The sequence below is a fragment of the Caenorhabditis remanei genome, chromosome I (assembly GCF_010183535.1).
Source record: "Caenorhabditis remanei strain PX506 chromosome I, whole genome shotgun sequence".
Lineage (NCBI taxonomy): Eukaryota > Metazoa > Nematoda > Chromadorea > Rhabditida > Rhabditidae > Caenorhabditis > Caenorhabditis remanei.
The window spans coordinates 5,990,553-6,014,303 of NC_071328.1; the positions used below are offsets into that span (position 1 = coordinate 5,990,553).

At 38.0% G+C, this 23,751-nt stretch overlaps 9 protein-coding genes across 9 annotated transcripts; 6 read left to right on the forward strand and 3 right to left on the reverse strand.

Annotated features, from left to right (window-relative positions):
* Positions 1 to 593: 593 nt before the first annotated feature.
* GCK72_001054 (uncharacterized protein) lies at positions 594 to 950 on the reverse strand (the record flags this gene model as incomplete). Its single annotated transcript, XM_053722823.1, has 1 exon — positions 594 to 950. One exon carries the CDS (start codon positions 948 to 950, stop codon positions 594 to 596), a length of 357 nt encoding a protein of 118 aa, XP_053591468.1.
* A 938-nt stretch (positions 951 to 1,888) lies between these two features.
* On the reverse strand, positions 1,889 to 3,202 carry GCK72_001055 (uncharacterized protein; the record flags this gene model as incomplete). The annotated part of the gene is made up of 6 exons (XM_003111399.2): positions 1,889 to 2,135; positions 2,387 to 2,597; positions 2,646 to 2,745; positions 2,791 to 2,894; positions 2,946 to 3,075; positions 3,125 to 3,202. The coding sequence occupies 6 exons, from the start codon at positions 3,200 to 3,202 to the stop codon at positions 1,889 to 1,891; spliced, it is 870 nt and encodes a 289-aa protein (XP_003111447.2).
* A 254-nt stretch (positions 3,203 to 3,456) lies between these two features.
* On the forward strand, positions 3,457 to 4,158 carry GCK72_001056 (uncharacterized protein; the record flags this gene model as incomplete). Its single annotated transcript, XM_003111092.2, has 3 exons — positions 3,457 to 3,572; positions 3,676 to 3,802; positions 4,057 to 4,158. The coding sequence occupies 3 exons, from the start codon at positions 3,457 to 3,459 to the stop codon at positions 4,156 to 4,158; spliced, it is 345 nt and encodes a 114-aa protein (XP_003111140.1).
* A 1,115-nt stretch (positions 4,159 to 5,273) lies between these two features.
* GCK72_001057 (uncharacterized protein) lies at positions 5,274 to 6,148 on the forward strand (the record flags this gene model as incomplete). The annotated part of the gene is made up of 3 exons (XM_003111419.2): positions 5,274 to 5,546; positions 5,600 to 5,882; positions 5,925 to 6,148. The coding sequence occupies 3 exons, from the start codon at positions 5,274 to 5,276 to the stop codon at positions 6,146 to 6,148; spliced, it is 780 nt and encodes a 259-aa protein (XP_003111467.2).
* Positions 6,149 to 6,866: 718 nt separating this feature from the next.
* On the forward strand, positions 6,867 to 7,714 carry GCK72_001058 (uncharacterized protein; the record flags this gene model as incomplete). The annotated part of the gene is made up of 3 exons (XM_003111423.2): positions 6,867 to 7,139; positions 7,193 to 7,475; positions 7,518 to 7,714. 3 exons carry the CDS (start codon positions 6,867 to 6,869, stop codon positions 7,712 to 7,714), a joined length of 753 nt encoding a protein of 250 aa, XP_003111471.2.
* Positions 7,715 to 8,147: 433 nt separating this feature from the next.
* Positions 8,148 to 8,997, forward strand: GCK72_001059 (uncharacterized protein; the record flags this gene model as incomplete). Its single annotated transcript, XM_053722824.1, has 3 exons — positions 8,148 to 8,423; positions 8,467 to 8,752; positions 8,804 to 8,997. 3 exons carry the CDS (start codon positions 8,148 to 8,150, stop codon positions 8,995 to 8,997), a joined length of 756 nt encoding a protein of 251 aa, XP_053591469.1.
* Positions 8,998 to 10,062: 1,065 nt separating this feature from the next.
* On the forward strand, positions 10,063 to 13,026 carry GCK72_001060 (uncharacterized protein; the record flags this gene model as incomplete). Its single annotated transcript, XM_053722825.1, has 8 exons — positions 10,063 to 10,122; positions 10,169 to 10,404; positions 10,457 to 10,574; positions 10,632 to 10,784; positions 11,411 to 11,816; positions 12,398 to 12,615; positions 12,669 to 12,835; positions 12,882 to 13,026. The coding sequence occupies 8 exons, from the start codon at positions 10,063 to 10,065 to the stop codon at positions 13,024 to 13,026; spliced, it is 1,503 nt and encodes a 500-aa protein (XP_053591470.1).
* A 282-nt stretch (positions 13,027 to 13,308) lies between these two features.
* On the reverse strand, positions 13,309 to 17,481 carry GCK72_001061 (uncharacterized protein; the record flags this gene model as incomplete). The annotated part of the gene is made up of 10 exons (XM_003111110.2): positions 13,309 to 13,416; positions 13,463 to 13,562; positions 13,627 to 14,135; positions 14,181 to 14,379; positions 14,427 to 14,704; positions 14,778 to 14,904; positions 15,091 to 15,227; positions 16,623 to 16,697; positions 16,784 to 17,169; positions 17,355 to 17,481. The coding sequence occupies 10 exons, from the start codon at positions 17,479 to 17,481 to the stop codon at positions 13,309 to 13,311; spliced, it is 2,046 nt and encodes a 681-aa protein (XP_003111158.1).
* A 3,730-nt stretch (positions 17,482 to 21,211) lies between these two features.
* GCK72_001062 (uncharacterized protein) lies at positions 21,212 to 23,090 on the forward strand (the record flags this gene model as incomplete). The annotated part of the gene is made up of 4 exons (XM_003111049.2): positions 21,212 to 21,292; positions 21,525 to 22,375; positions 22,460 to 22,951; positions 23,000 to 23,090. The coding sequence occupies 4 exons, from the start codon at positions 21,212 to 21,214 to the stop codon at positions 23,088 to 23,090; spliced, it is 1,515 nt and encodes a 504-aa protein (XP_003111097.1).
* Positions 23,091 to 23,751: the final 661 nt, after the last annotated feature.

Genomic DNA, 23,751 nt, shown 5'->3' on the forward strand with positions numbered 1-23,751 from the left:
TAAATTTTCAGTTTTCATTGTTTTTCGTAGTTTTTGTGAAATTAATAGCATTTTGTGTAATTAAATTTTTATATGTTCCGCTCTTATCTGCTGTCATTGTTGCTATATCTTTTTACAACACCTCCATCAAGCTAGCTCAGTTTCAAATAAAAAGTAAGGTTTTCCGACTTCAACACTTGCTTCGTTTGAATAGAAAAAAAAAACTCTGAAGTGTTTTCGAACTTTCTTTTTAAAATTATGCTCGCTCTCATCAGTAGTAGTAATTATTATTCCAGTTTCTTGTACTCATCATCAAGTGGAACACTAATATTCAAAAACTTAAACCCCTTTTCCGGAAACATAGAAAGTTATTCGAAATGAGAAAAATTTCAGCTTTCGACCAACTTGTTGCCTTCCTGTTTTTGAGCTAAATCCCTTTCCCCTCTAACCTTGAATTTTGCTTTCCCATACGAAATATGTGACATTAAAGCTCAAATTAATTGGCTTCGTTCATTCCTCTCCTCCATGATCTTTTTCTCCTTGTTTTCTAATAAGCTTTGTTATTCTAATTCACCCCAACAGAATTCTTCTCTCACGGAAGCTGATTGGCTCAACTACGAAACTCCGCCCATTTTTTCGCCCCGTATTGGCTTTCTGCCCTTTTTCAGTATTCTCATCTTCTTCTTCTTCGTCTTCTCGTCGTAGTCGTCGTCATCGTCCCCCTCTCCACCAACCCCATGAAAAAGAGGGCGCTCGTGTAAATGTATGCGCCAGAGAGTGTGGTGTGTGCCAATCGAAACAGGGACAACAGCAGCATGCCGCTTTTCTTTTCTGTTTTGAACTCTCTTGTTGAAGCACACTCTCTCGTCCCCACTTTCACCGCCGCCGTCGGTTCTATCGATTGTTCCGACGACGAAGCGAGCAAAAGAGAGCATAGACGAGGAGCTGGCAGGGTCCCAGAGAGTCTTCATTCTCCTTATTTTGCTTCTTTTATATAACGTCTCTCTTTCTCTATCTTCAATTTCCCATTATTTCCTGCCCGTTTTTTCAGAGAATAATGGACAAGTCTGACATGCAACGAACTGTTGACTCTCTCCGTAGCCAGCTCAACATCGAGCGGACTCCAATCACCATTTCGGCCGCTGAGTAAGTCGAAGTTTGAATGAGTGAAATTTCTTCAAAGCGTCCTGTTATTTATTGAACTAGTCTGAATCAGTTTTGTACGGAACGAGCCAAAACACGAATTACCTGGTACTGACTTGCTAGTGGAGCTCTAACAGTTGTCTAACTTTTGTAACGGAATAGTAATCACTGTGAGAGGTGTTAATAAGTGATACATATTGAGTTGTAAAGAGATCTCCATTGAGCTATACAAACGTGATCTGATGCTGAATTCGCAATCTGAAAATCAGAACATGGAAAAATTTTCAAAATGGGCTTCGTTTAGTGATCTGATTTAATTTTTCTCGTAATCGCGTATAAAAATGCTTCAAGCTGTTGTATCATTTTTTCCTGTTCCTAATCCATCGTTTTACAGGCTCCGTCGTTTCACCGAAAGCCAGGAAGACCCACTCGTCAACCCAATCGACAAGAAAGTCAACCCATGGGCCGAGAAGAGCAAGTGCAGCATGCTCTAAACTATTCTCTCTAAACTATACTCTTCTCTTTTAAAATCATCGCTTTCTCACTTCAGTCATCATCCATAATACTAATTTTCTCTCGCGATTTTTACTATTTATATTCTCAAACCTATTCAGTCTCATCTCACATCCCCCAATCTTTTTGTCGGCGAATTTCAAATTTTTTGTAACATGAATTAAAAGCAAAAGTATAACTTGTGAATAAATGAACGACGCTATTTACACAAATTCTTCAATTTATTATACAGAATGAGATCGAAATTGGAGGATTACAACTCGTCATGGGAATATGGATGAAGATGGTCAGCTTCTTGAGCAGCTTCGGTTTTTGCGAAAAGTGCATGGTGCTTCACAATTTCATCAGACGATAATTTTCCGTCTTTATCGTCGTCTGAATTCTGGAGAAGACTTTCAGCTTCGTAGGAACCGGCCGTGGTTCCGTCGACAAGAAGCCACGCTGTCAGCTCATCACCAGACAGTTTTCCGTCCTTGTTCTTATCGTAGACAGTGTGGAATCTGGAATTTTCGAAAAAAAAATTAGAAGACTATGGTTTAACTTGTTTCACTATTAAGAGGAATTGCTCTCTACTTCCGAAACCCGGAGTAATATTGCAGTAATAAGATATAATTTGAAAAATGCAACAACCTGTGATTGAAGAAAGTTGTTTTCTATTCGAATTTTCGAGTTGGTGTGATAATTTTCGACTTTTTCGTAGTTTCAAGGTTTCCCAATCTGCTCAGAAACAGATTTTCAACACACAACTAACCTTTCCACTTCAACATTATACCATTCACTTCCTCTCTGATCATCCAATTCTCCCAAAAACTCTTTCTCATCAATTGCTCCATCTCCATTTTGATCTTTCTCAAGGAGAGTAACTGCGATGAGAACCGGATGCATATGTGGATGATGTTCTGGGTTCAAAAAGCTTGCGAGCTCTTGCATATCCAGCTTTCCATCCTCGTTTTGATCGGCTTCTGAAATAATTCAACTCTCTTTTTGCATCGATTTGTACTGAAACTTACGTTTGAAATACAATTTATCTTGGGCAATCAGTGTTTCTTCTTCCTTATTATGCAACTCTTCCTCTGGGAACGAGTCTCTCAAATATTCCTCCCAAGACACCTGAAAAACAAGTTTGAGCAGACATCACAGCTACCCTTCACTCACGAATCCATCTGCATTTTCATCCAATTCACTCATTCTCTCCACTGCTTCCCTATCAACAGTTTTCTGATATGACTCGGAAACCCATGCCAGAAGTTCATTCTTATCTGTAAATCATCGAGTTTTTGTTTACTTTTTCTTAACAAGGCCTCACTGACCAACGAAACCGTCCTTGTTGGTGTCCAATGCTTTTGCGAATTTCTCCACACTTTCCTGTCCGGATTTCAAATTTAATTTCTGTTGAGCTGCTGGCTTATGACGGTCTTGTGGGGAGACTGAACCGTCCGTCTGAAAATTATAAGTCATTTTATACAGTATTCTTGCTGGAACAACTAACAACCCGTTCTTTTTCCGCAGAAATCGATATGACAATGAATTGAATTAGAAGAAAGCTATAACCAATTTTGAGTAGCATTTTTATCACTTCTGAAAAAAATAATAATTGGAAATTGTGACATAAAAAATTCTAGCGCTCAGGAAAGAGACTGTATTCTCTGTTTTTCACCAAAAAAGGATGACCGAGTCAAAATGGCCTATTTTTCGCACCTTCGCGCGGCCATGTACTCCTCGCAGACAAAAATTAATTTATTTTATTTCAGTTTCCCATATTTATACGTGGCTCTTTTCAAGCGGAATCTCGAAATATTGTTCCATAAGACAATTTCAGACATGGTCAAGTCGACACCAATTCAACGATTCGAGTTCGCCGAGAAAATTTGTAATCGAGATCTTCGTGGTTACGTTTTGTATTCGACGGAGAGTGCATGGATTTGGGTTGGGGAGAGGTATGAGATTTCTGACCGGCTGTAGCAGCAGTTTTTAGTGATTAATCGCTTGAAAAGAAAGATCGATAGAAAAACTGTGAAATTCAAAAATAGACATTTTCAGTAAAATCGAGTCGATCGGCCTCGCCCATTTTCCAAACTTCACAATGCTCGTTGATGGAGAGAACACGCAACGAGAATTCATCAAATCGATCACGCTCCGACTCACGAAAACTTCAAGATTCACACAGGTTATTTATTTTTTAAATTTGTCGAAATTGGTCTCTTTTCTGGCCTTTTTAAAAACTTTTTAATGTGTCAACTACCGTAAAACCTGTGATAGACCGTCTTATTTTAAGACTTTTGTTAGGTTGATCTAATTCCAATGTCAAAACGAATAGGTAGTAATTTTCATATATTAGCAGGTTCTGCCGCTCTATCACAGGTTCTATGATAATTTATTTTTCCAATCAGTTCAAAACAACAAATTATGCAAAGCTTCCAGGTATTCTTCACGACGGACATCGAATGTGAGGAGGGAATGTTCTGGAAAGTGCTAAACGATAATATGCTGGAGAAACTAAATGCTCTTCATTCCAATCAATAGACTTCAAATTTTCTGTGTTTTTGTTGTTTTTCTGGAATTTGATTGCACGGGTCTTTTTCTATTTCTATTTATTCAAAATAAACATTCTTTCTTTAAATGTTTCAAGTGATGTCTGATCTACTAGCATAAAACTCAAACGTTTGGATCACATCTGAAATAACGGTCACTAATTACAAAGATGTAAAATTAGAGTTTTCCAGAAAGAAACACTTAAAATCGTCGGACTAATTTTTGTTATTGATTTTGAAATCTATAGTGGAATGGAAATAAATAGTTTTCAGTATACTCCGAACTGAAAGGAAAGTCTGTCTGTGTGTCTTTCCATCTCGGTAATACAGATTTCGCAGTGTCAGTTTCGAATACAATCAAACTATATTCTTCTACGCAATATAAATACTGAAATAACACAATCATCCACTGACATTTTTCGGACTGTGGATCCAATGAGCAGATACATTCTGATAGAATGGAAGGTCTTTTACATCGTTTTTGATGTTTGAAGAGTCCAATTGAAGGGATATACATTCACATTTGGCTGGAAAAATCAGTGCAATATAAGTAGTGGGCATACTTTTTATGTAGTACTACACAGTCTTCACAACTAGACAACTTTCAGCTATTGAAGCAAAAAAATAAAAATAGAAAAAAGATCCAATTTAGTTGAAACACAAGTTTAAACGTAGTTGTGAGTCCCTTTAGAAGATATTCAGATATGATATTGGTTTAAAAGGGAACATTTGAAAGGTACATGAAAATAATCTCAATTTTTATTGACATTTCAGGATCCTTGATCACGTGGCTACCGACCTAATTGCTTTCTGATACCCTCGTTGTCCCTTTCCTATTCCAATTGATTCTGAGAGTGATTGAGAACTTATGTTTTCTGAATTCTGACAGTTTGTTGGCCCTTCTTGAAACAAGTGGTCTATGCTCACTCTATTCTTTTTCTGCAAATGAACTGAAGTTGCTGAACGTTATGAGAACGTAGGAGGATACTGGGAGGCTTGTTGTAAGAAACACAGATAAAATTCCATAACGACGGCTACTAAGAAACTTTATATGAAGCCATTTCGCTCTTATTCTCTTGAAATATTTCTTGTTTCTTATTCCAAGAAATGAACTCCAGAATTTTCATTCTATGCATTTTCCTTCCCCATGTGATACCAGTTACGAAACTGATCAAAATTTATGGAGAAGTTGAATCTGGTCCCATTCCCATTCCAATTGATTCTGGAACTGGCTGTGTAAACTCATGTTATATGGATTCTGACTGTTTACTAGCAAATGATGCGAATGGTCAATGTTCTCTTTATTCGTTTTCTGCTACAACAACTGAACTGAAAGTGATGAGATCGTGGGAGGATACCGGAAGCCTAGTGTACTTCAAGGTAAGATCAATATAGGATTACAGTATTCCATTTTGAAGCAAAGCGGTTCTCAGGTGTCATTATTGGAATGCCCTTCATCTTTCAATGATGTTGGTCTAACATTTACTTCTGAAACGGGAGAAAGGTATAATTGGAAGAAAACAGAATACGGATTCAGCTTCGCAAGATGTCGTGATGGCTGGAAAGAATTTGATCGATCCAGTGGTGTGTCGGTTTGTATGATGGCTGTCAGCATACCTGGAAGTGTGAACAAGACTCTTGCACAAGAAAAATGTGAGAGTTTGAATTCAACGTTGATTGGATTGGAAACAGAAGAAGAAGCACAATGGATGTTTGGTGAGAAATAAGGTTTATCAATGCTTCTAATTTTCATTGCAGGTGAGATGAAAAGACTGAAGGCAGGCGGCAGGTACTGGCTTGCCGGAGAGCGTATCACCAATTCAGGTATTTATGGTTGCACTTCCACTGATTTCAATGTAAATTGGGGGGATGATGGAATGACAACCGGAAATGATATCATGAAACATCCGACGATTGCAGATCTAAGCTGTTTGGACAAAAAAACCGTACGGGTGAATTACGTTTACCAAAATGCAGTTTGACGAGATATATCTCATTTCAGAAAGGCTGAAAACTGTTTCACAATGAATTATGGAAGTAAATCGTTTCTTAACGATGTTACGTGTAACTATAACAAAGTGAATGGTGCCATGTGTGGTTACAAGTTGTAATATCACATTGTCTTACTTTTTTTAGTTTCAGTTTGAATAAACTTCCTCAGACAAAAAACTAGAGAGTTGAATAATCTTCTATAACAGTGATCAGGACGCAGATTGAGTTTTGAAAGCAGTCGTTTTCGTTTTTCCAAAAACCAAAAACTTTCGATTTTCATTCAAGCAAATTCTCTTCCGGATATTCATAAATGGGTGTTGGTATCGACTGCAAGGAGACCTGCTACACAAAATGGTTTAGAATGTTTGAAGAGTCCAATGCAAAGGATAAACATTAACATTTGGCTGGAATATTACCCGTGTGTCGAGTGACGATTCGGTCAGAAGATAGGTAACAAATAACAATTTCAGGTCTTCGTACCTGTCTAGTCCGTTTCTCCCTTTTTTGAACCAAGAATACATTTGGACAAATTGGACAATACTGTGCTCTCTCTTTCTTCGAAATCTTCAAGAGACTTATTGAAAGAAAGACAGATAAATAAAACTGAAGAGTTCAGACAACATCCATAACGACGGCTACTAAGAAAATTTATATGAAGCCATTTCGCTCTTATTCTCTCAAAACATTTCTTGTTTCTTATTCAAAGGAATGAACTCCAGAATTGTCATTCTCTGCCTTTTACTTCCCCATGTGATGCCAGTTACGAAACTGATCAAAATATATGGAAAAGTTGAGTCAGGTCCCATTCCCACGCCAATTGATTCTGAAACTGACTGTGTAAATTCATGTTATATGGATTCTGACTGTTTACTAGCAAATGATGCGAATGGTCAATGTTCTCTTTATTCGTTTTCTGCTACAACAACTGAACTGAAAGTGATGAGATCGTGGGAGGATACCGGAAGCCTAGTGTACTTCAAGGTAAGATCAATATAGGATTACAGTATTCCATTTTGAAGCAAAGCGGTTCTCAGGTGTCATTATTGGAATGCCCTTCATCTTTCAATGATGTTGGTCTAACATTTACTTCTGAAACGGGAGAAAGGTATAATTGGAAGAAAACAGAATACGGATTCAGCTTCGCAAGATGTCGTGATGGCTGGAAAGAATTTGATCGATCCAGTGGTGTGTCGGTTTGTATGATGGCTGTCAGCATCCCTGAATATGTGAGCAAGACTCTTGCACAAGAAAAATGTGAGAGTTTGAATTCAACGTTGATTGGATTGGAAACAGAAGAGGAAGCAGAATGGATGCTAGGTGAAAAATAAGGGTTTTCAACGTTTCTAATTTTGATTGCAGATGAGATCATAAGACTGGGTAATAGCAAAAGGTACTGGCTTGCCGGAGAGCGTATCACCAACTCGGGTATTTTTAATTGCACTTCCACTGACTTCAATGTTAATTGGGATGATGATGGAATGACAACTGGAAGTAATATTATGAATAATCCGAAGATCGCAGGTCTCAGCTGTATGGACAAACAAACGAAAGGGTGAATTACGCTTACCATAATACTGTTTGACAAGATATTTCTCATTTCAGCAATACTGAAAACTGTTTTACAATCAATTATGGAGTTTCATTGTCTCTTAATGATGTTGGATGTACCTATAGCAGAGTGAATGGTGCCATGTGTGGTTACAAGTTGTATTAATATCCCATTGTTTTACTTTTTTTTTAAGTTTCAGTTTGAATAAACTTCCTCAATGAAATTAAACTTATATTAAACTCAGAATTGTAACTTGATTTGAATTTTTCCTCTTTGAAATTCTCAAAAGTTCCCCAGTTTTTCTTTGAAAAAAAGGCACACAAAAAACTAGAGAATGTTCAGACATCTCCCATAACAACGATTACAACGAGGATTTCGATGAGTAGTTGCTCTTCTGGTTTTCAAAAAACTTTTTTTTTTCTTTTTACTTATTCGAACAAATGTTTCTCCGAGTATTCATATTCTATCACTTGATTTTTGAAGTTCTTTCAATCACAAAAATCATCAGTATTAATGGAGAAGTTGAATCTGGTCCCGTTCCAACTTCAGTTGATTCTGATACTGATTGTCCGACTTCCTGTTATTTTAATTCTGATTGCATGTTGGCAAGTCTAGCTACAAGTGGTCAATGCTTTCTCTACTTATTTTCTGCTCTAACAACTGGACTGAAAATAGCCAAATCAACTGAAACAACTGAAAGTATTGTGTATTTCAAGGTGAGTTCGACAAGGATAATTTTTCAATTAAAAAAAGTTTCAGGTCACTTCCTCCGATGATACATGTTCTCCAGAACTGAATAATACCAATCTCATATTCGCATCTGAAAATGGATATACTTACAAATGGGAGTATACAAAAGAAGGATTCAGTTTTCCAAGATGTCGAGACGGCTGGAAACAATTCGATCGATCAAGTGGAGTCTCCGTTTGTATGACAGCTGTTGGTCTAGGTAACACGAATAAAGTCAATGCACAATCAGCATGTCAGAAGTTGAGTGGAATGTTGATTGGACTGGAAACACAAGTTGAAGCACAGTGGATGTGGGGTAAGGTGTCAGATAAGTTCAGGAAACTGCGTTATTTATTGATTATTATAGATCAAATAAAAATTCAAAAAGGATATGAAGGTGGAAACTACTGGTTGGCTGGGGAACGGATAAACAATCCCGGTGCTTCTGGATGTAAGACCACTGATTTCCTCATCAAATGGTCAGATGATGGAATGACAAAAGGAGTTGCAATCACAAAGAATACAAATGTTTCAAATCTGAGCTGTACTGATGGGAAGTAGGTCAAGCCTTTCTTATCACAAAGGAGTGTACTCCTGATTTCAGATATAACGAGGACTGTTTCAATATAATAAATGTACGTGGAGTTACTATTTTGAATGATGTTTTATGTTCTTCTAGCTCAGCTAACGGAGCGATTTGTGGTTATAAATTGTGATAGAATCAGTTTTTATAATGGAAATTGTTTGAAATAAATAAAAATGCTCCGACTATCCAATATTCAAATTTAAATTTCAACTGATCAGCTCACAACTTTTTGAAAATGAGAAAAGTTCTAGAATTCGTTTTCTGAAGTCTTCAGTAGAATTTGCCATGTTTTAAAGTTTTTTCTGTTTTTTGAATTACCATAATTGACGCTCTAACAGACTCATCAACCAAAAAGAAATAGTATTTCGACCATAAAATCTAGTCGCATCGAATTCTGGCTTGAACCGTAAAACCTGTTCTAGAGGCGCACCCGCTAGCAAAAGTTTTGAGCATCCTATCTCGGCTGTCTTCAAAGATTTGGAAATTGTTTCAACTGAAGAAATATTCTATGAATATTAAGCTATATTTTATCACTTAACAGATTTTTAATATTTTCCTTGGAAACCGAGATATACCGCTGCGAACAGGCACCGCTAGGTGCGCCTCTATTACAGGTTTTACGGAACAATATATTCTGCATTAAAAAAGAGAAAAACTGCAAGAGAAGACGAAATAACTTTGTGGAACTGATAACTTTTTGTGTATAATTTTTCTGGAAATGTCGGAGCCCCGCCCAGAAATCTCTGTCAACGTTCCACTTTCCTAATAAGGATTCATTCTGGTTTCTGATTTCTTTAGACACACCCAACCATAGCTCTCAATACTCCACGAAATATCTCTATCAACAATATATATTTTCAATCTTCAGTCAATTTCCAAAAATATACAAATCCTTTTCATAATTATGAATGAATGGATTGAGCCTAATTCAATGTATTCTTTTCCGATGCACCATTTGGGTCCCCTCTTCTTTTTTCTTCCCAGTCCGTGAGAGAATCTTTTGGTTACTTTCCTTTTCTTCTAAACCTACTATTCTCAAAATGTCCGATGAAGAAAATTCATCAAGCACCGAGTTACCGGTGCAAAATAAGCTGAAAAAGGTGAGAAATTACCCCGTGAACTTAAATTTCCATTGATTTGTTCCAGATGCTGAAAATGGCTCTTCCCCATGTTGGGCTCGCCGTCTTCCTATTTTTGTATCTACTTCTCGGCGCCTACGCATTCTATTATCAGGAATATGATGCTGATAAGAAAATACAAATGACAAAATTGAATTTGATTCGACAGAGATATAAAAAGATTGAAAACGAAGTGAAAGCGCTGATTGGTGATGAGAAAAAGTATGAGGAGTACAAGCCGAAACTATTGAAACATTTATCTGGGTAAGAATAATAGAGCACCTTTTCTTTTTGAACAATTCTTGAATTTTTCTAGTTTGTCAACTTATCACGAGGGCCGGGAGTTCAAATCAACAGTTTCTGGGATCAATGACGACGCACTACCTCCAAGATGGACAAAGAGAAGCTCAATTCTCTATGCTCTCAGTATTTTGGTAGGTTTGTCATTCTGTATCCACGAGCTTGAGTCGCTACGCAGTTCTCTGTTCTAGACAACAACTGGATATGCATACGCTGTTCCTGTCACTCCTATCGGCCAGTGTTTTGCAATAATTTATGGATTAGTTGGTATTCCATTGATGGTTTTGGCAGCTGTGGATTTCGGAAGGTTTCTGTCTCATATTGTGTTGGAGATCTATTCGAAGGTAGGTCAGGCTGACAGTAATTTAGATCTTGATTTTTGTAGTCTGCCATATGAGTTATTTTAGTAGGAGATCATAGGAGATGCGTTTCTTTACACAGAGACTTATAGAACCGCATATTCGGGGCCTAGATAGGTTTCCTACAAAAATGTTGCCGACTACAAAAATATAAATGGGTTTTTCAAAAAAATCAATTTCAAATATTAACTCGCCACAGTTCTTACAACTGCGCTCCACCAAAATGCAATTAAAAATGTCTCTTTTTCTCTGAATCTCTCAATTTCGCACACTATTATCTTCTTTTTCGGTAGAGCGCGGTTGTAAGAAGCGTGCCGTGCTATTACACCTCCGTGGCGTTTTGCCAAAGTTTACTCGTTTTTCAAGTATCTGTGCCGGTCTCTGAATCTCGGAACACCCAATTAGATGAGTCGAGACTTCGGAGAGCTTCAGTAATTTTTGATGGACACATATTACTGACATAACTTATTGGGCATGTTGAGCAAGTCTAAATCTTCATTTTTGTAATAGAAAACTTTTTTTCAATATAACCTTCTTGGGTTACTGTAGAAGACATCGTTCTTCCACGCAAAATTTTGAAGCCTCGTAAAAAATATATAAATATTTTTCAGTATCTCGACCTTGTGCACAAAATAAAAATAATGAAAACAGTGATAATGGAACGACATCGTGCACGAGACGAGAAGCGACGACTCCACGCATTCAAACGACTCGTCCAGGATACTGGGTCGATGTCTGAATGTACAACACAAAAAGATGTTCAATTAGAAGAAGAACAGACGACTGATTCGGATGAAATGCCTGAGAAGAGACTTCCTCTTGTCATAAATGCATCGATTCTTCTAATTTTCTGTATGCTCGGAGGTGTTTTATACATTGCTGCTGGAGGCAGAGCCACGTTCATCGAATCGTTTTTTCTTACATTCAATTTAGTGGCGAATCTGACGATGAGTGAGATGCCGAATGAGTTGAATCATATTCTCACCATTATTTATATCTTCGTTTTCGTTACTTGTGGTGAGTAAAAAAAAATATTAAAGAAGTCATTTTCTAACCAGAATTCACGTTTTTTGGCTTATTCGATGAAAAATACCGTCTGAAAATCTGAAAATACTTCATTTTCAGTGCAAAAAATGTAAGGATTGAATATTGAATTTTTTTAAAATCAGCTTTACGTTTCTTGCAGTTCTTTTTTCGCAGTGTGGGAGACCGTGAGTTGATAGCTTTTTTGTCCGGGAGCCCCCCGGATTACTGTAGCATCCAGAAGACTAGACGCTTTTGAACCGGAGATTACGGTGGCCACTATCTTCTTAGAGCTACAGTAACCCAAGGGGTTCTTGCAAAAGTAATCAACAACAAAGTTGAAAAACTAGACTTATTCAATACATTCTAAAAATCTTGAAACTCTGTGACCTTCTGTGACTACATTTACAGTATATCAAAGTTTTGGCTACCTTCAAAACAATCAAACACTTTCTTAAAAGTGTTGTAACTCCGTCCACTTCCATTATGAAAAAAACACATCTAGATATTCTGAATCTCCAAATTTCCAGCATTCTATTCATCTATACCATCCTCTATAATCTCTGATTTTCCAGGTGTTGCAGTGCTCTCAATGAGTGCTGAACTCGCTGCCCTCGAGCTAAAAGAGCTTTTCATGAAAATCCATTATTTCGGACGACGAATTAATTTTAAAAGAAGACAACCGAAGAAGGAACAAATGGATGTTCAAGTGAAAGAACTTCTTAAAATTATTGAGGAAATACGGAAGAGATATCCGGAAAAAGAGAAGATTACTACGATGGATATTTTGGAGGTTTGAATTTCGGAATTCTTTTTTTCTGATTTTCTCGACGATTTTTCTTTCAGTACATGCATGAAAATACAGTAAATGATAAGTTGAATGAGAGAAGAGACACCATCGCATTCATGCCTCAAACTATGGAAGTCATCAAGTTCGCAGATGAACAAGATCTGGAAGAGAGAAGTTTCTCTCGTCATGAAGATGTTGCATCCCTTGGAGGAAAGGCTTCGACGTTCGTTTTCTCCAGATTTACCACCTTTAATTTTTGAAATTTCCAGAAAACTCGCATCTGTTGTCGACGTGATGAGTTTCTCACCAGAAGAGAATATGGAGAAGAGGTTCAAAAAGGAGATCCGAAAGTACACGACTGAAATTAAATATGTCAACAAGAGAGGGCAGATCACGAATAAGGCCGAAATTTAATTTTGATTTGTTGTTTCTAAATGTTTACATAAATTCACCTTTATATTTTCACCGAGTAAAAATACCTCAACTGCTTTGAAGATTTGGCAGTAAAATTAGTACACAAATAGTACACGAAAAATTAAGAGAATTAAACTGGAAATGACGGAGCAAACGTTGAGAGAAAAAGCAATGAGCACACAGATGAAGAAGAAGAAAAAGAAGAGATAAGGGTTCTAGTGAACTATATTTTTCGACAATTATACTCGTATCATACACAAATCAATCAATTTCGACGATTAATTACAACGTTTTTCTGACGCCCAGCTTCTGCTTATACATCCATTCGCCATCTTTGTCTGTTGTATCGAAGAGGAGAGGAGTCCAGGTCTCGCCACTTTCCTGGCGTTCCTAAAATAACAAATGATCAGTTTGTTTTGAAATTGAATAGCGATACCTTCGCCTCTTTTCTCTGTCTCTGCTCAATAAATCTCTTGGAAGTAGTCGCCGTTTGAATGCGGTTCCTGAGGAGTGCGGCGGTCACATGTCTCCACAATCTGAAAAATTGAATACAGAAAACAATTCAGGATCTTTTTTAAAATCATTATCATCAATGCTTACCTTCTACTCTCTCGTTTTCCTTGTTGCATAACTGGAACACACTCTTTCTTCACTTCTGGCTTCGACTTCACATCCACAAATACGTATTCCTCTCCATTCTGTGGCTTCGCGTACATCGTTCCATTCCATTCTCCACGTACTGTCAGAATCGGTTTCTTGACACCTTCTTTGCAAATTGTTCCTTGAATTCTATGTGGTTTTCCACCAAAGAATGGTTTCGTCAGGAATTCAATATCAGCATAGTATCCAGTTTTCTCACAAACCACTTTAACTTTTCCACCGAATTCGAACCATGGAGTACTCATAATGGAGCGTCCGTAACCACTTGGAAATGTGATTGTGTACTGTTCATCACCGTAGTTATGCAATGTGAGAACACCCTCTCCAATACTGGCGACACCGATGGATAGGCCAAGGAATGACGATTTCGTATAGATATGAGCATTGAATGAGATTCCTTCCGATGGCATTTCAGCATAGAATGCGGATATTGGAGGGTGATGGCTGACCTAAAAGTGAATGAAATTTTGTGATGCCTTCTTAATCTTTCTTACCTGCTCTGCAATGAATGTCAACTGTTTCTCATCTGATCCTGGCCACGGTCCACTTTCCGTCTTCTTTCCACTCAAAGAGTCATTTGGGACAGTGTACCGACAGCGGAATGTTTCTCCGAGAATCGCATTGTATGGTTTTTTGGCAACACCACTTTTTCTGGCTGCGTAGAAGGCGTTGAGGTAGTATCTCACGACAGAGCTTAAAATAATATTTGTGTTCCTTTCTGTGAGATTAAAAACTCTTACATCATTCGTTTTTCGGGTGAATCAATTCCATTTGTAGCAATGAACAAATCAGGGTGAGCGAAGAAGTCGGCGTACATTTCGAGAAGAGAACGACGTTCCAAGATGAATGTTGGAAGAGTGACTTTTGTCAAATCCATCCCAACGCTCACTTGACTCAAAAGATGCATCAGAACTGATCCATGCTCCTGTTGCACATTTCCGATGTCGTGCTCCTCTGCATTATTGTAAATCTCATCGAAATCCTCGTGTGAATCTCCGAAATCGTACCCGTCTTCATCCTAAAACAATTTTCATGAATTATGAAGCAATGGAATTGGATGAATCATGAATTCTAAATATAAACATGCTTACAGATGACATAATGGCGGCGTCACCACGTTGTTCCGAATCACCAGCCTCCTGTCCGCTCTTCTCACTCTCAAATTTATCCAAATCGATCAGCTCCTCGTCGGCGTCGTAGAACTCTTCTTCGTCACTGCTGAAATAAAAAGGACGTTTGCACTAAAAGTTTGTTCAGTGTGTTGTGACAAAAATCTCCCAGGCTTTCACTCGCAAAACAAAATTCAATTTGGTTCAACCGCACAACTTTTGCGATAATGGGAGGGGAACGCACCGGTGATGATAGAACCTCTACTGGTCTTCTACTTTGTGAAAAAGATCTTACCTCGCATACGACTCGGCACGTTGTGGTTTCAGATGATCGAGATGTTGAATTCCAGACAAAGGTTTCTCAGATTGAGTATTCGATTGATGACTGCTGGTTTGTGTGGAATCGGAGACTGTGCCAGCACGAGATGACGGCTGTATACGTTTTTTTGTAATACACATGATAGTTTCAGCGGAAAAATTTGGGGAATGGCGAGTTGTTGAGTGGGATTTAGTAAGAAATGAATTGAGAAATGGGAAATTATTTTCAATGAATTTCTTGTTCAATTTTAACGTGAACAAAGTATTTTCAAGAAGACTACTCTATTTAACGACACTGATATTTCCAGACCTTGATATAAAAATAAAGCAACTTCAGATTCGAGTCAACAAAATTTTTATCGTGGTATATCTCATAAAAAATTTTTAAAACAGTTTCTTTTGTCTCAATTTCGAAGAAAAAACGTGGCCTGCGAATTTTTGTAGCAGCGGAGTGCTATTGTCAAAGTCTCCGAGGAATCAGTACTATCTCGTCTCGTTCTCACATCATAACTACAAAAAATAAAAACGGAGCGAATCGGTTCGCCCACTCGAAAGTTTTTTGAGAAATCAAAACGAAACAAGAGAGGAAATATGAAAGTTTGGAGCTGAAATCTTTCTTTTTTTTTGAAATCGGAACAAATGGACCGTGTAGAAAAAAGCTTTGAAAAAAAAGCAATTATTTTGAGTGTATTGGAAAAGTAGACTTTAAAAAAACCTAATGTTTCCAGATTAATAAAAAACTTTTGACATCCAAAAAAAAAGAAAAAAATTTAAGACTTTTATCAAATATGATATTGCGGTTGATTTTTTGTTTGAAAACTGTATGTGGCAGAAAGTTTTTAGGATATTGCCAACAATTGGACTTTCCCAACGTCAAGTAGAGACAACCACGTAAAAGCAGGGGTCACGTGATAAAAATTTTTTTTAATAGAGTAAGATGCAAAATTGATCAGTAAGTGATTGAAAAGATACAAAGAAACGACCTTTCTGATAAGGTTTACTGCAGAAATGCTATGCCTATCCGACCTCCAATCAAGAAAAAATATCAAAAGAGAATCTCGATGTCACCCGAAATGCGAGAACCTGAGTCACCTAACATTGAGTTATATTTTCTATTTTAAAATTTTGTCTAGTCACCTGACACTACGCGCAATTCTGATGATTTTCATATGATTTGTGATCCCCAAAGGATGGATCAATTAGAGGGATAATCATACTCGCAAGCATGTCTGGTTATGGCTATTTACCCCCGCGTAGAAGTGCAATTTTAAAAACTGAAATCTCCAATATTTCTAGGTAAAACTCGAGGTTACGGTCAAGTGGTGATTTACACAAACAGAAGGCCACAGTGGTGTTTTTGAGAGAAAAAATAGGAAATGACGTCACTTTGATACTTTGTTAACTATTTGAACAATGACTTGAAAGTCGACTTTGATTAGTTTGAGTCACTCATCGATTTCGCCATACCTCGGTTTTAATTTCAGACTTTATTAGAGTATCAAAAGAAACCTTTTCATCCAAATCCGGATGTGTGAACATCAACTTCTCGGTCTTCATATTCGGATCGAGACGAGCTTGAGCCATCTGAAATATGAGAGTTTAAGAGGGATAACTTGTTGGTTTAGGGGGTCAAAAATCAATGAATGAGAGAAATCAGACTGCAAACAAACCTGCAGATAAATAATTGCATGTTTCACATTATTTGTCAAATTGTTACTTGCTCCAATCAGAGAATCGATGGTTTTCTTTTCGTCAGCAATTCTCTCTCCATTTTTCAACTGCTCTAATTCTTTCACTTTATCCACAAGTGTCTTCAAAAATTCATTCGCTTCTTCTGTTTTTTGTTTGAAATGTTGAGCTGGAGTGGTTCCGACGGATCCATTCTTTGCGTATCCACTGCTGGCACGAATCGAATTTTCCAGAATACGAACCCATTGATTTCTTTCTCGAAGATCTCTTCCTTGCATGTGAAATGTCTTTCCTTCGACTGTGATTGTGAACAGACTGTTGTTTTCGCCATCTATTCCGACGACAGCACCGGTAAGACGAATTTGACCTGGAAGTATTGAGTTGAATTTTGCAGAAAATGTAAAAATTTGCTGTACTAAATGTATTGAAATTGGACAGATTTGGCAGATTCACAAAAATCTTCATTTTTATTTACGGTCCAAGGGCATAACACTACAAGTAAAACCTTCAGTTTTTCATTGAACCTATCCACAACTTTTTTTCATTACGAACCTCTCTGCTGTCCTTTAAGCATTTTCTCCCGAGAAGTGTAGTATAGAAGAGTGTCATTTTCTATTTTAAACCATCGGTACTGCCATCCATGCACCATATTGGTCCATTTTGAAAGTGGACCTTCCATTCTGAAACTAAAAATACTTTGTGTTGGTTGTTACTCGTTTTCACGAAGAAGCCAGAAAAAATGGAGTGAGTTGAGGTTTGGTTTGAGTGCCAACGGAAAACCGAGAGAGTGCAGGGATAAGAGGGTAAACTGGGCGCGCAGCGATGGAGAAAAAGAGAGGTTGTGTTCGTATTGGCCTCCAATACCGGGTGAGAATGAAGAGATGAAGGAATCGGAGAAATAGATAAGGAAATTGGAATACACGTGGATTTTTTGTGGCTGTGTGAGGAGGAGGGCGAGGAAAAACCGAACGGAGTAGGAGAAATGTATTGAGAAGGCGAGAGGGGCGCCGCGACCAACCGATGACGTTCTCCCTGTCCCCGCGCTGAGCGTGTCGGGCTGGACACCAATACTGACACGTTTTTTGTGCGGACTGCATGCGGTGCGCGGGTGAAACATGCGTATGGACTTATGCAAATATGTTTATATACTTTTTGCTTGAAATAGATAGCTTGATGCCTTAATATAGAGCAGCATCATAGGGATTAACGTTAGAATATTGAAAAAGCGTCCTTGTCAATATCCGGAACAGATTAGAAGGTATTGTGTACTTTTGGCAGAAAATAATTGCGTTTTTGATGATCTTTTGGCCTAAATTGAACTAAATTTTACGAATAACTCGGTGTGTTTTACAAAATGTATGGTAAAGAACAAATTATTAACTTTTCAAAATTTATAATATTATTTTTTCAAATGAATTCATGGCTACCGTACGGAATTTAAAGGCGCATTGAATATTGAGGTGTGGGGTCTCGCAGAGAATGAAACTTTGTGAAAATTTGCACTTTCAAAATTTAATTTTAAAATGTGTTTTTCAATATGGTTTTAACGTAATTACTCAAGTAACTTTTCCGCAGAGAGTCTGCGAGGAAAATGTGTTAAAAGTAGCCTTTTGTTTTCCTCGTTCTCGAGACCTGCGCATTTATTAAAGTAGCGATATTTATTTTATTTTTTGAAGCGAAATTTAGGTTTTTAGGCCACTCAACTTGTCGAGCTAAATAGGTCTTTTTCCTCAAATCTTTTCAGTGAATACTCACCGAACCAACGAGAGTGCCGGAAAGATTCAAGGTTTACGCTGCACGACCTTTTTACGGGTCCCCAGGGATTTTTCGATGTGGAGTGTGTGTTCTTGCGAATTTTATGAGAAACGTGTATCTGATTGAAAGGGTATTTCGCATCGTTGGAAGAACTAAAAAAGAGAAAAGAGCTCTAGGTGAAGTAGGACGCTAGGGACCAAAAATAGAGCAGTAAAGGGGAAATTCGAATGGCAATGCGCGTTGTGACAGCTCTATTTGATGAAACATGCCTGAAGCGGCTGTCAGAATTTTCGAGCAGCTTTTTTTTTTGGAAAAACGGGAGAAAATGGGAAGAAGAGGCGACAGCTACAACAAAAAAGAGATTATGGGAAAATGGATGAAGGGGAGGCGATATTTATGAAAAAAAAAACAAGATATAGGCTCAATAAATATAAATGTGTGCACTCGTGACTAAAACAAAAGTCTGAAAATGCACATTTTCCTTTCTCTCGATAAGAGAATTGATAGGGGGCAAAAGAAAACACAAATGATGTTTAATTTCTGGTCATCCATGCGCGAAGGCCGGCGTTGCATCGGAACGAGTAAATCAAATTGTTGTGACTTTTCACCTTTTCGGAAATACTCTTCCGCTTACAGTTGTGGGAGATAAATCATCCAAAACGTCATATCCAATAGTGTTTTCGTTTTTCCTGATGTGCATTTAATTTCCACTAGTTTTAGTTTGAGATAAGTTGGTAACACCTACCGACTGTTTGTTTCCCTATTCTTTATCAAACCAAAATTTCTGTTTTCAAATTGAACCTCGGCTTCTGGTTGTCTTTATTCTATTACATAGATAATACTTCAGAATCAAGCCTGAATTTAATCGATTGTGTCGATTTTAGCAATTGGAACACCCTCGGATATACACATCTGTCAAACTAGGACTTTCTTAAAATCAGATTAATCATATCAAAAGTTTGCTTATGATAATTTAGTTTTTTATGCTCTTGATCATTACCGATAATTGCAAGTATATTTAGACCCCTTCACTGGTGTTTTCTTTAAAAATTTAATTTCGCGACAATGATCACAATTCTCCTCCGTCACACCATGTAAGGCCGATTACAGTTAGGTCGAAAACCGAACTTTGTACGTTCATGCGGTATTCTGACCACGTGACTTTTCTAATTCAAACGACCTTCCCTGTTTGTTGTGTATTTACTAAATCATCGAACCAAAAAAATACAGCAACCGTCCTCTCAATACCTCACGAAACCAGTTTCCACAAAGCTGAGCCGTTTGGCACGTAGTCCTCTCTTTTCGTCAGTCGTCCCAATTTTGTTTCCTCTCTCCATCTCTATTTCTCTTTTGTTGTTTTCAGTTTTCTTCTCCGGGACCCTCCCAACTTTACATCGTTGAAATACATAAACAAGGTTTCAACCCTTTCTCCTTCTCTAGTTGAGAACATGAATCATTTATCTTTCTAAATAATCGATGAAAGGTTTTTTTCAATCATCGTTCCCTTTTTCTGTAATACTAACAAACACGCTCACTCTCGTACTCTCTTTCGAATCAGCTTTGTGTGAAATTGTCGATAAGACGGAAAATATATTGCAGTTTGTGCGAGAACTTCGTCGACCGCCCATACTCACCGATTGTTCGTGGTTCTTTTTTGTTGGTGAGTTGGATTTTTCACGTAGAAAACAAAATACTTCGATAAATTGTGGAGAACTTTCATTATTTTCATTCATCATGGAAAGCGCCTTGGACTATTTATACTGGATAAAGTAGGTTTGTGAAGTAGTGTGGGTCGATTTCCGACTTCCAAGTTAAAAGTGGCCTTCCACGAAAAATTAGCAAAGCACTTGATGAAATATTTTTATTTTGAAAAATTGAGATTCTGTTTTGTTTCTAAACCTCTAAGAACTCCGAAGCACGTGGAACACTTTGGAAAAAGACTGAAAGTCACCTAAATGATGAATTTTTCTCATCGAAACGGCACGAACGAGCGAGATAAAACAGAAAACAGATAGACTGATGAGAAAAAGACGAGGAAAATGAATGCACTGGACATTTGTTTGTTGTCTCTCCATCCGCCGTTTTTTCCCATTTCTTTCTATTTTTCTCTCCTCCGAGTCTAAGCCGTTTTGAACGCCATCTAAATGTCATTGTGTAATATGTTGGAATTTAATTGAATTCAGTCAGAATAGTAATATTCGAGTGGCTTGTTTGAAAGGGGTTTGCTGGGAAACAAGTATTCCTTTCAAAATTGAGTTACTGGCCTAAAAGCAAGACGGGTTATCAGGTATGGTAAAATTAATTTTAATAAAAATTGAAAAGGAAGATAATTTGGTAATTATCTAAAGAGTTTCTTTCAGATCGCTTAGTTCTCTTATTTTCTCATTCGGTGGCTGCCAAGTTTTGTCTTTTCAGTTTGTTTAGTTGGAGGTCAAACTATCAACTTATTATCTCGCGCACTCAGCTCGACCTCAAACTTATCAACAAGAAAAACGTGGGGCGCGCGCGGTCTATTCGAGTACTTGCAACTGTCTCGTTTCCTATCCCTCCTCGCTGTTATCACTTCCTTCAACCCATTTCGATCTCTATATCAATGCTTTCCTTCTAGAAACAACTATTATCTGTTCTAATTTGTTATATCCGTAATTTTCAGCATGAGAACTACACAAGTGCTCACCGGACTCGTCGCCCGTCGTTTCTTCGGCACATCGTCTAGAATCATGGCTAGCGGAAAAGTGAGTTCTACAGGTTTCAGACTGGAATTCGGATATGTTGATTATCACCTGCAATTCTGATGTAGTAACTAGTAAAAATACTGGTTCAATTCAGAAAAAAATTGTGAAGGGACTCTAACAGGGATTATAAGACGAAACGATGCAGTTTTAAGCTTTGATGAAAATATTCTTTCTAGTTGTCAGAACATAATTTCGTTTCTCTAACAAGGAAATTTATATTTTTGATTTTCAGACATTGAATGTGTCAAATATCAATCCAAATGTCATCAAAATGGAATATGCCGTACGTGGGCCAATCGTCATCAGAGCCGTCGAGCTTGAGAAGGAACTCGCCAACGGAGCTCAAAAGCCATTCCCAAATGTGATCAAGGCTAATATTGGAGATGCTCATGCTATGGGACAGAAACCAATCACATTCATCAGACAGCTCTTGGCTTGTATCGCGAACCCATCATTGATGGAAACCGACAAATCACTCCCTGCTGATGTTATTGAACACGCCAACGCCTTCCTCGGCAGCTGTGGAGGAAAATCAGCTGGAGCCTACAGTCAAAGTACCGGAGTCGAAATCGTCCGCAAGCATGTTGCCGAATACATTTCCAGACGTGATGGAGGTGTTCCGAGCAATTCAGAGGATATCTGTTTGTCTGGCGGAGCATCCGAATCGATTCGTAATGTATTGAAACTCTTTATCAATCGTAATAATGCCAAGAAGGTTGGAGTGATGATCCCAATTCCACAGTATCCATTGTACTCCGCTACTATTGAAGAATTCGGGCTCGGACAAGTTGGATATTACCTCAGCGAGTCATCCAACTGGTCTCTCGACGAGGCTGAACTTGAAAGATCATTCAATGATCACAGCAAGGAATACGATATTCGCGTATTGTGTATCATCAATCCAGGAAACCCAACCGGACAAGTATTGTCTCGTGACAATATTGAGACAGTTATCAAGTTCGCACAAAAGAAGAAGCTCTTCATTCTGGCTGATGAAGTTTACCAGGATAACGTGTACGCTCAAGGATCGGAGTTCCATTCTTTCAAGAAGGTTCTCGTTGAGATGGGCGAGCCATACAGCAAGTGAGTATCAGGTTTTCAAATATATTGATTTGGGAAGATCCATTTCATTTTATGAAGATGTCAGAATAAAATTCAAAATTTCAGACTCGAGTTGGCGTCGTTCCACTCCGTGTCGAAAGGATACATGGGAGAATGCGGAATGCGTGGAGGATACGTCGAGTTCTTGAATCTTGACCCAGAAGTCTACGTACTTTTCAAGAAGATGATCTCTGCCAAACTTTGTTCAACTGTTCTCGGACAAGCTGTTATCGATGCAGTAGTCAATCCACCAAAGGAAGGAGAACCATCATATTCTCAATGGAAGAAAGAGAGAGACGCCGTCCTCGCATCCCTCAAAGAACGTGCCACATTGGTCGAGAAGGCATACAGCAGCATCGATGGAATCAGCTGTAATCCAGTTCAAGGAGCCATGTATGCATTCCCACAAATCACAATTCCACCCAAGGCTGTTGAGAAGGCACAATCACGTAATCAACAACCAGACTTCTTCTATGCTATGGAACTTTTGGAATCGACGGGAATCTGCATTGTCCCAGGAAGCGGATTCGGACAGAAGGATGGAACTTATCACTTCAGGTATTCGAAAAATGCTTTGGAGAATCTATAATAACAGAAAATATTCAGAACGACTATTCTCCCACAACCAGAGCTATTCAAGGATATGCTGGCTCGTTTCACCGACTTCCACGCCAAATTCCTTGCCGAATATAAGTAGTTTCACTTATAATAAGTAGTTTTCACTTATAATATTGTTTCTTTTCTTTTCTTTTTCTTCTCTCTGCTCTTCTGTATTGTCACTTTTTTTTCGTAGTGAATCTAATAGGGTTTATTATTGCCTTTTTTCTGTGTATGGATTTCAATTATTATTGCACTTGTCATGAATTTGATTTATTTTTAAGCTTTGAAAAATTTTTCCGGCAAGATCGATAGCACATCGATAAATCGTCACTGAAATTTTTCGGTGGCGAGATATTTTCGGAGTTTCAACGCGCATGACAAGGAAATCATGAGAGTTCATGCCCTCTCGACCGGATCTCCCAATAAATGGTGGTGTTCAAGAACTTCTTTTAGTCCCTGAGTTTTACGATGGCTAGTCGTAATTCCTGACAGATTGTGACACATTCTCTGGATCACATATGTTGTCCAATTTACCTCTCCTACTCGGAAGAGATTGGTTTTGGACACCGTTGTGAAGAAGACAGTATTTATGTATGACGACTACAATTTGACCTGTTACACTAAGTGCAAATAAGTTTTTGACGGATTTGAATTCTCTGTTTGGTGCTTATCTCACCAATTGTTACCTAATCTGCCATTATTTGAACGAGCGAAAACGTAGAGTGTTTTTCTCGAATTTCCGGTGAGAACTTTGCGCG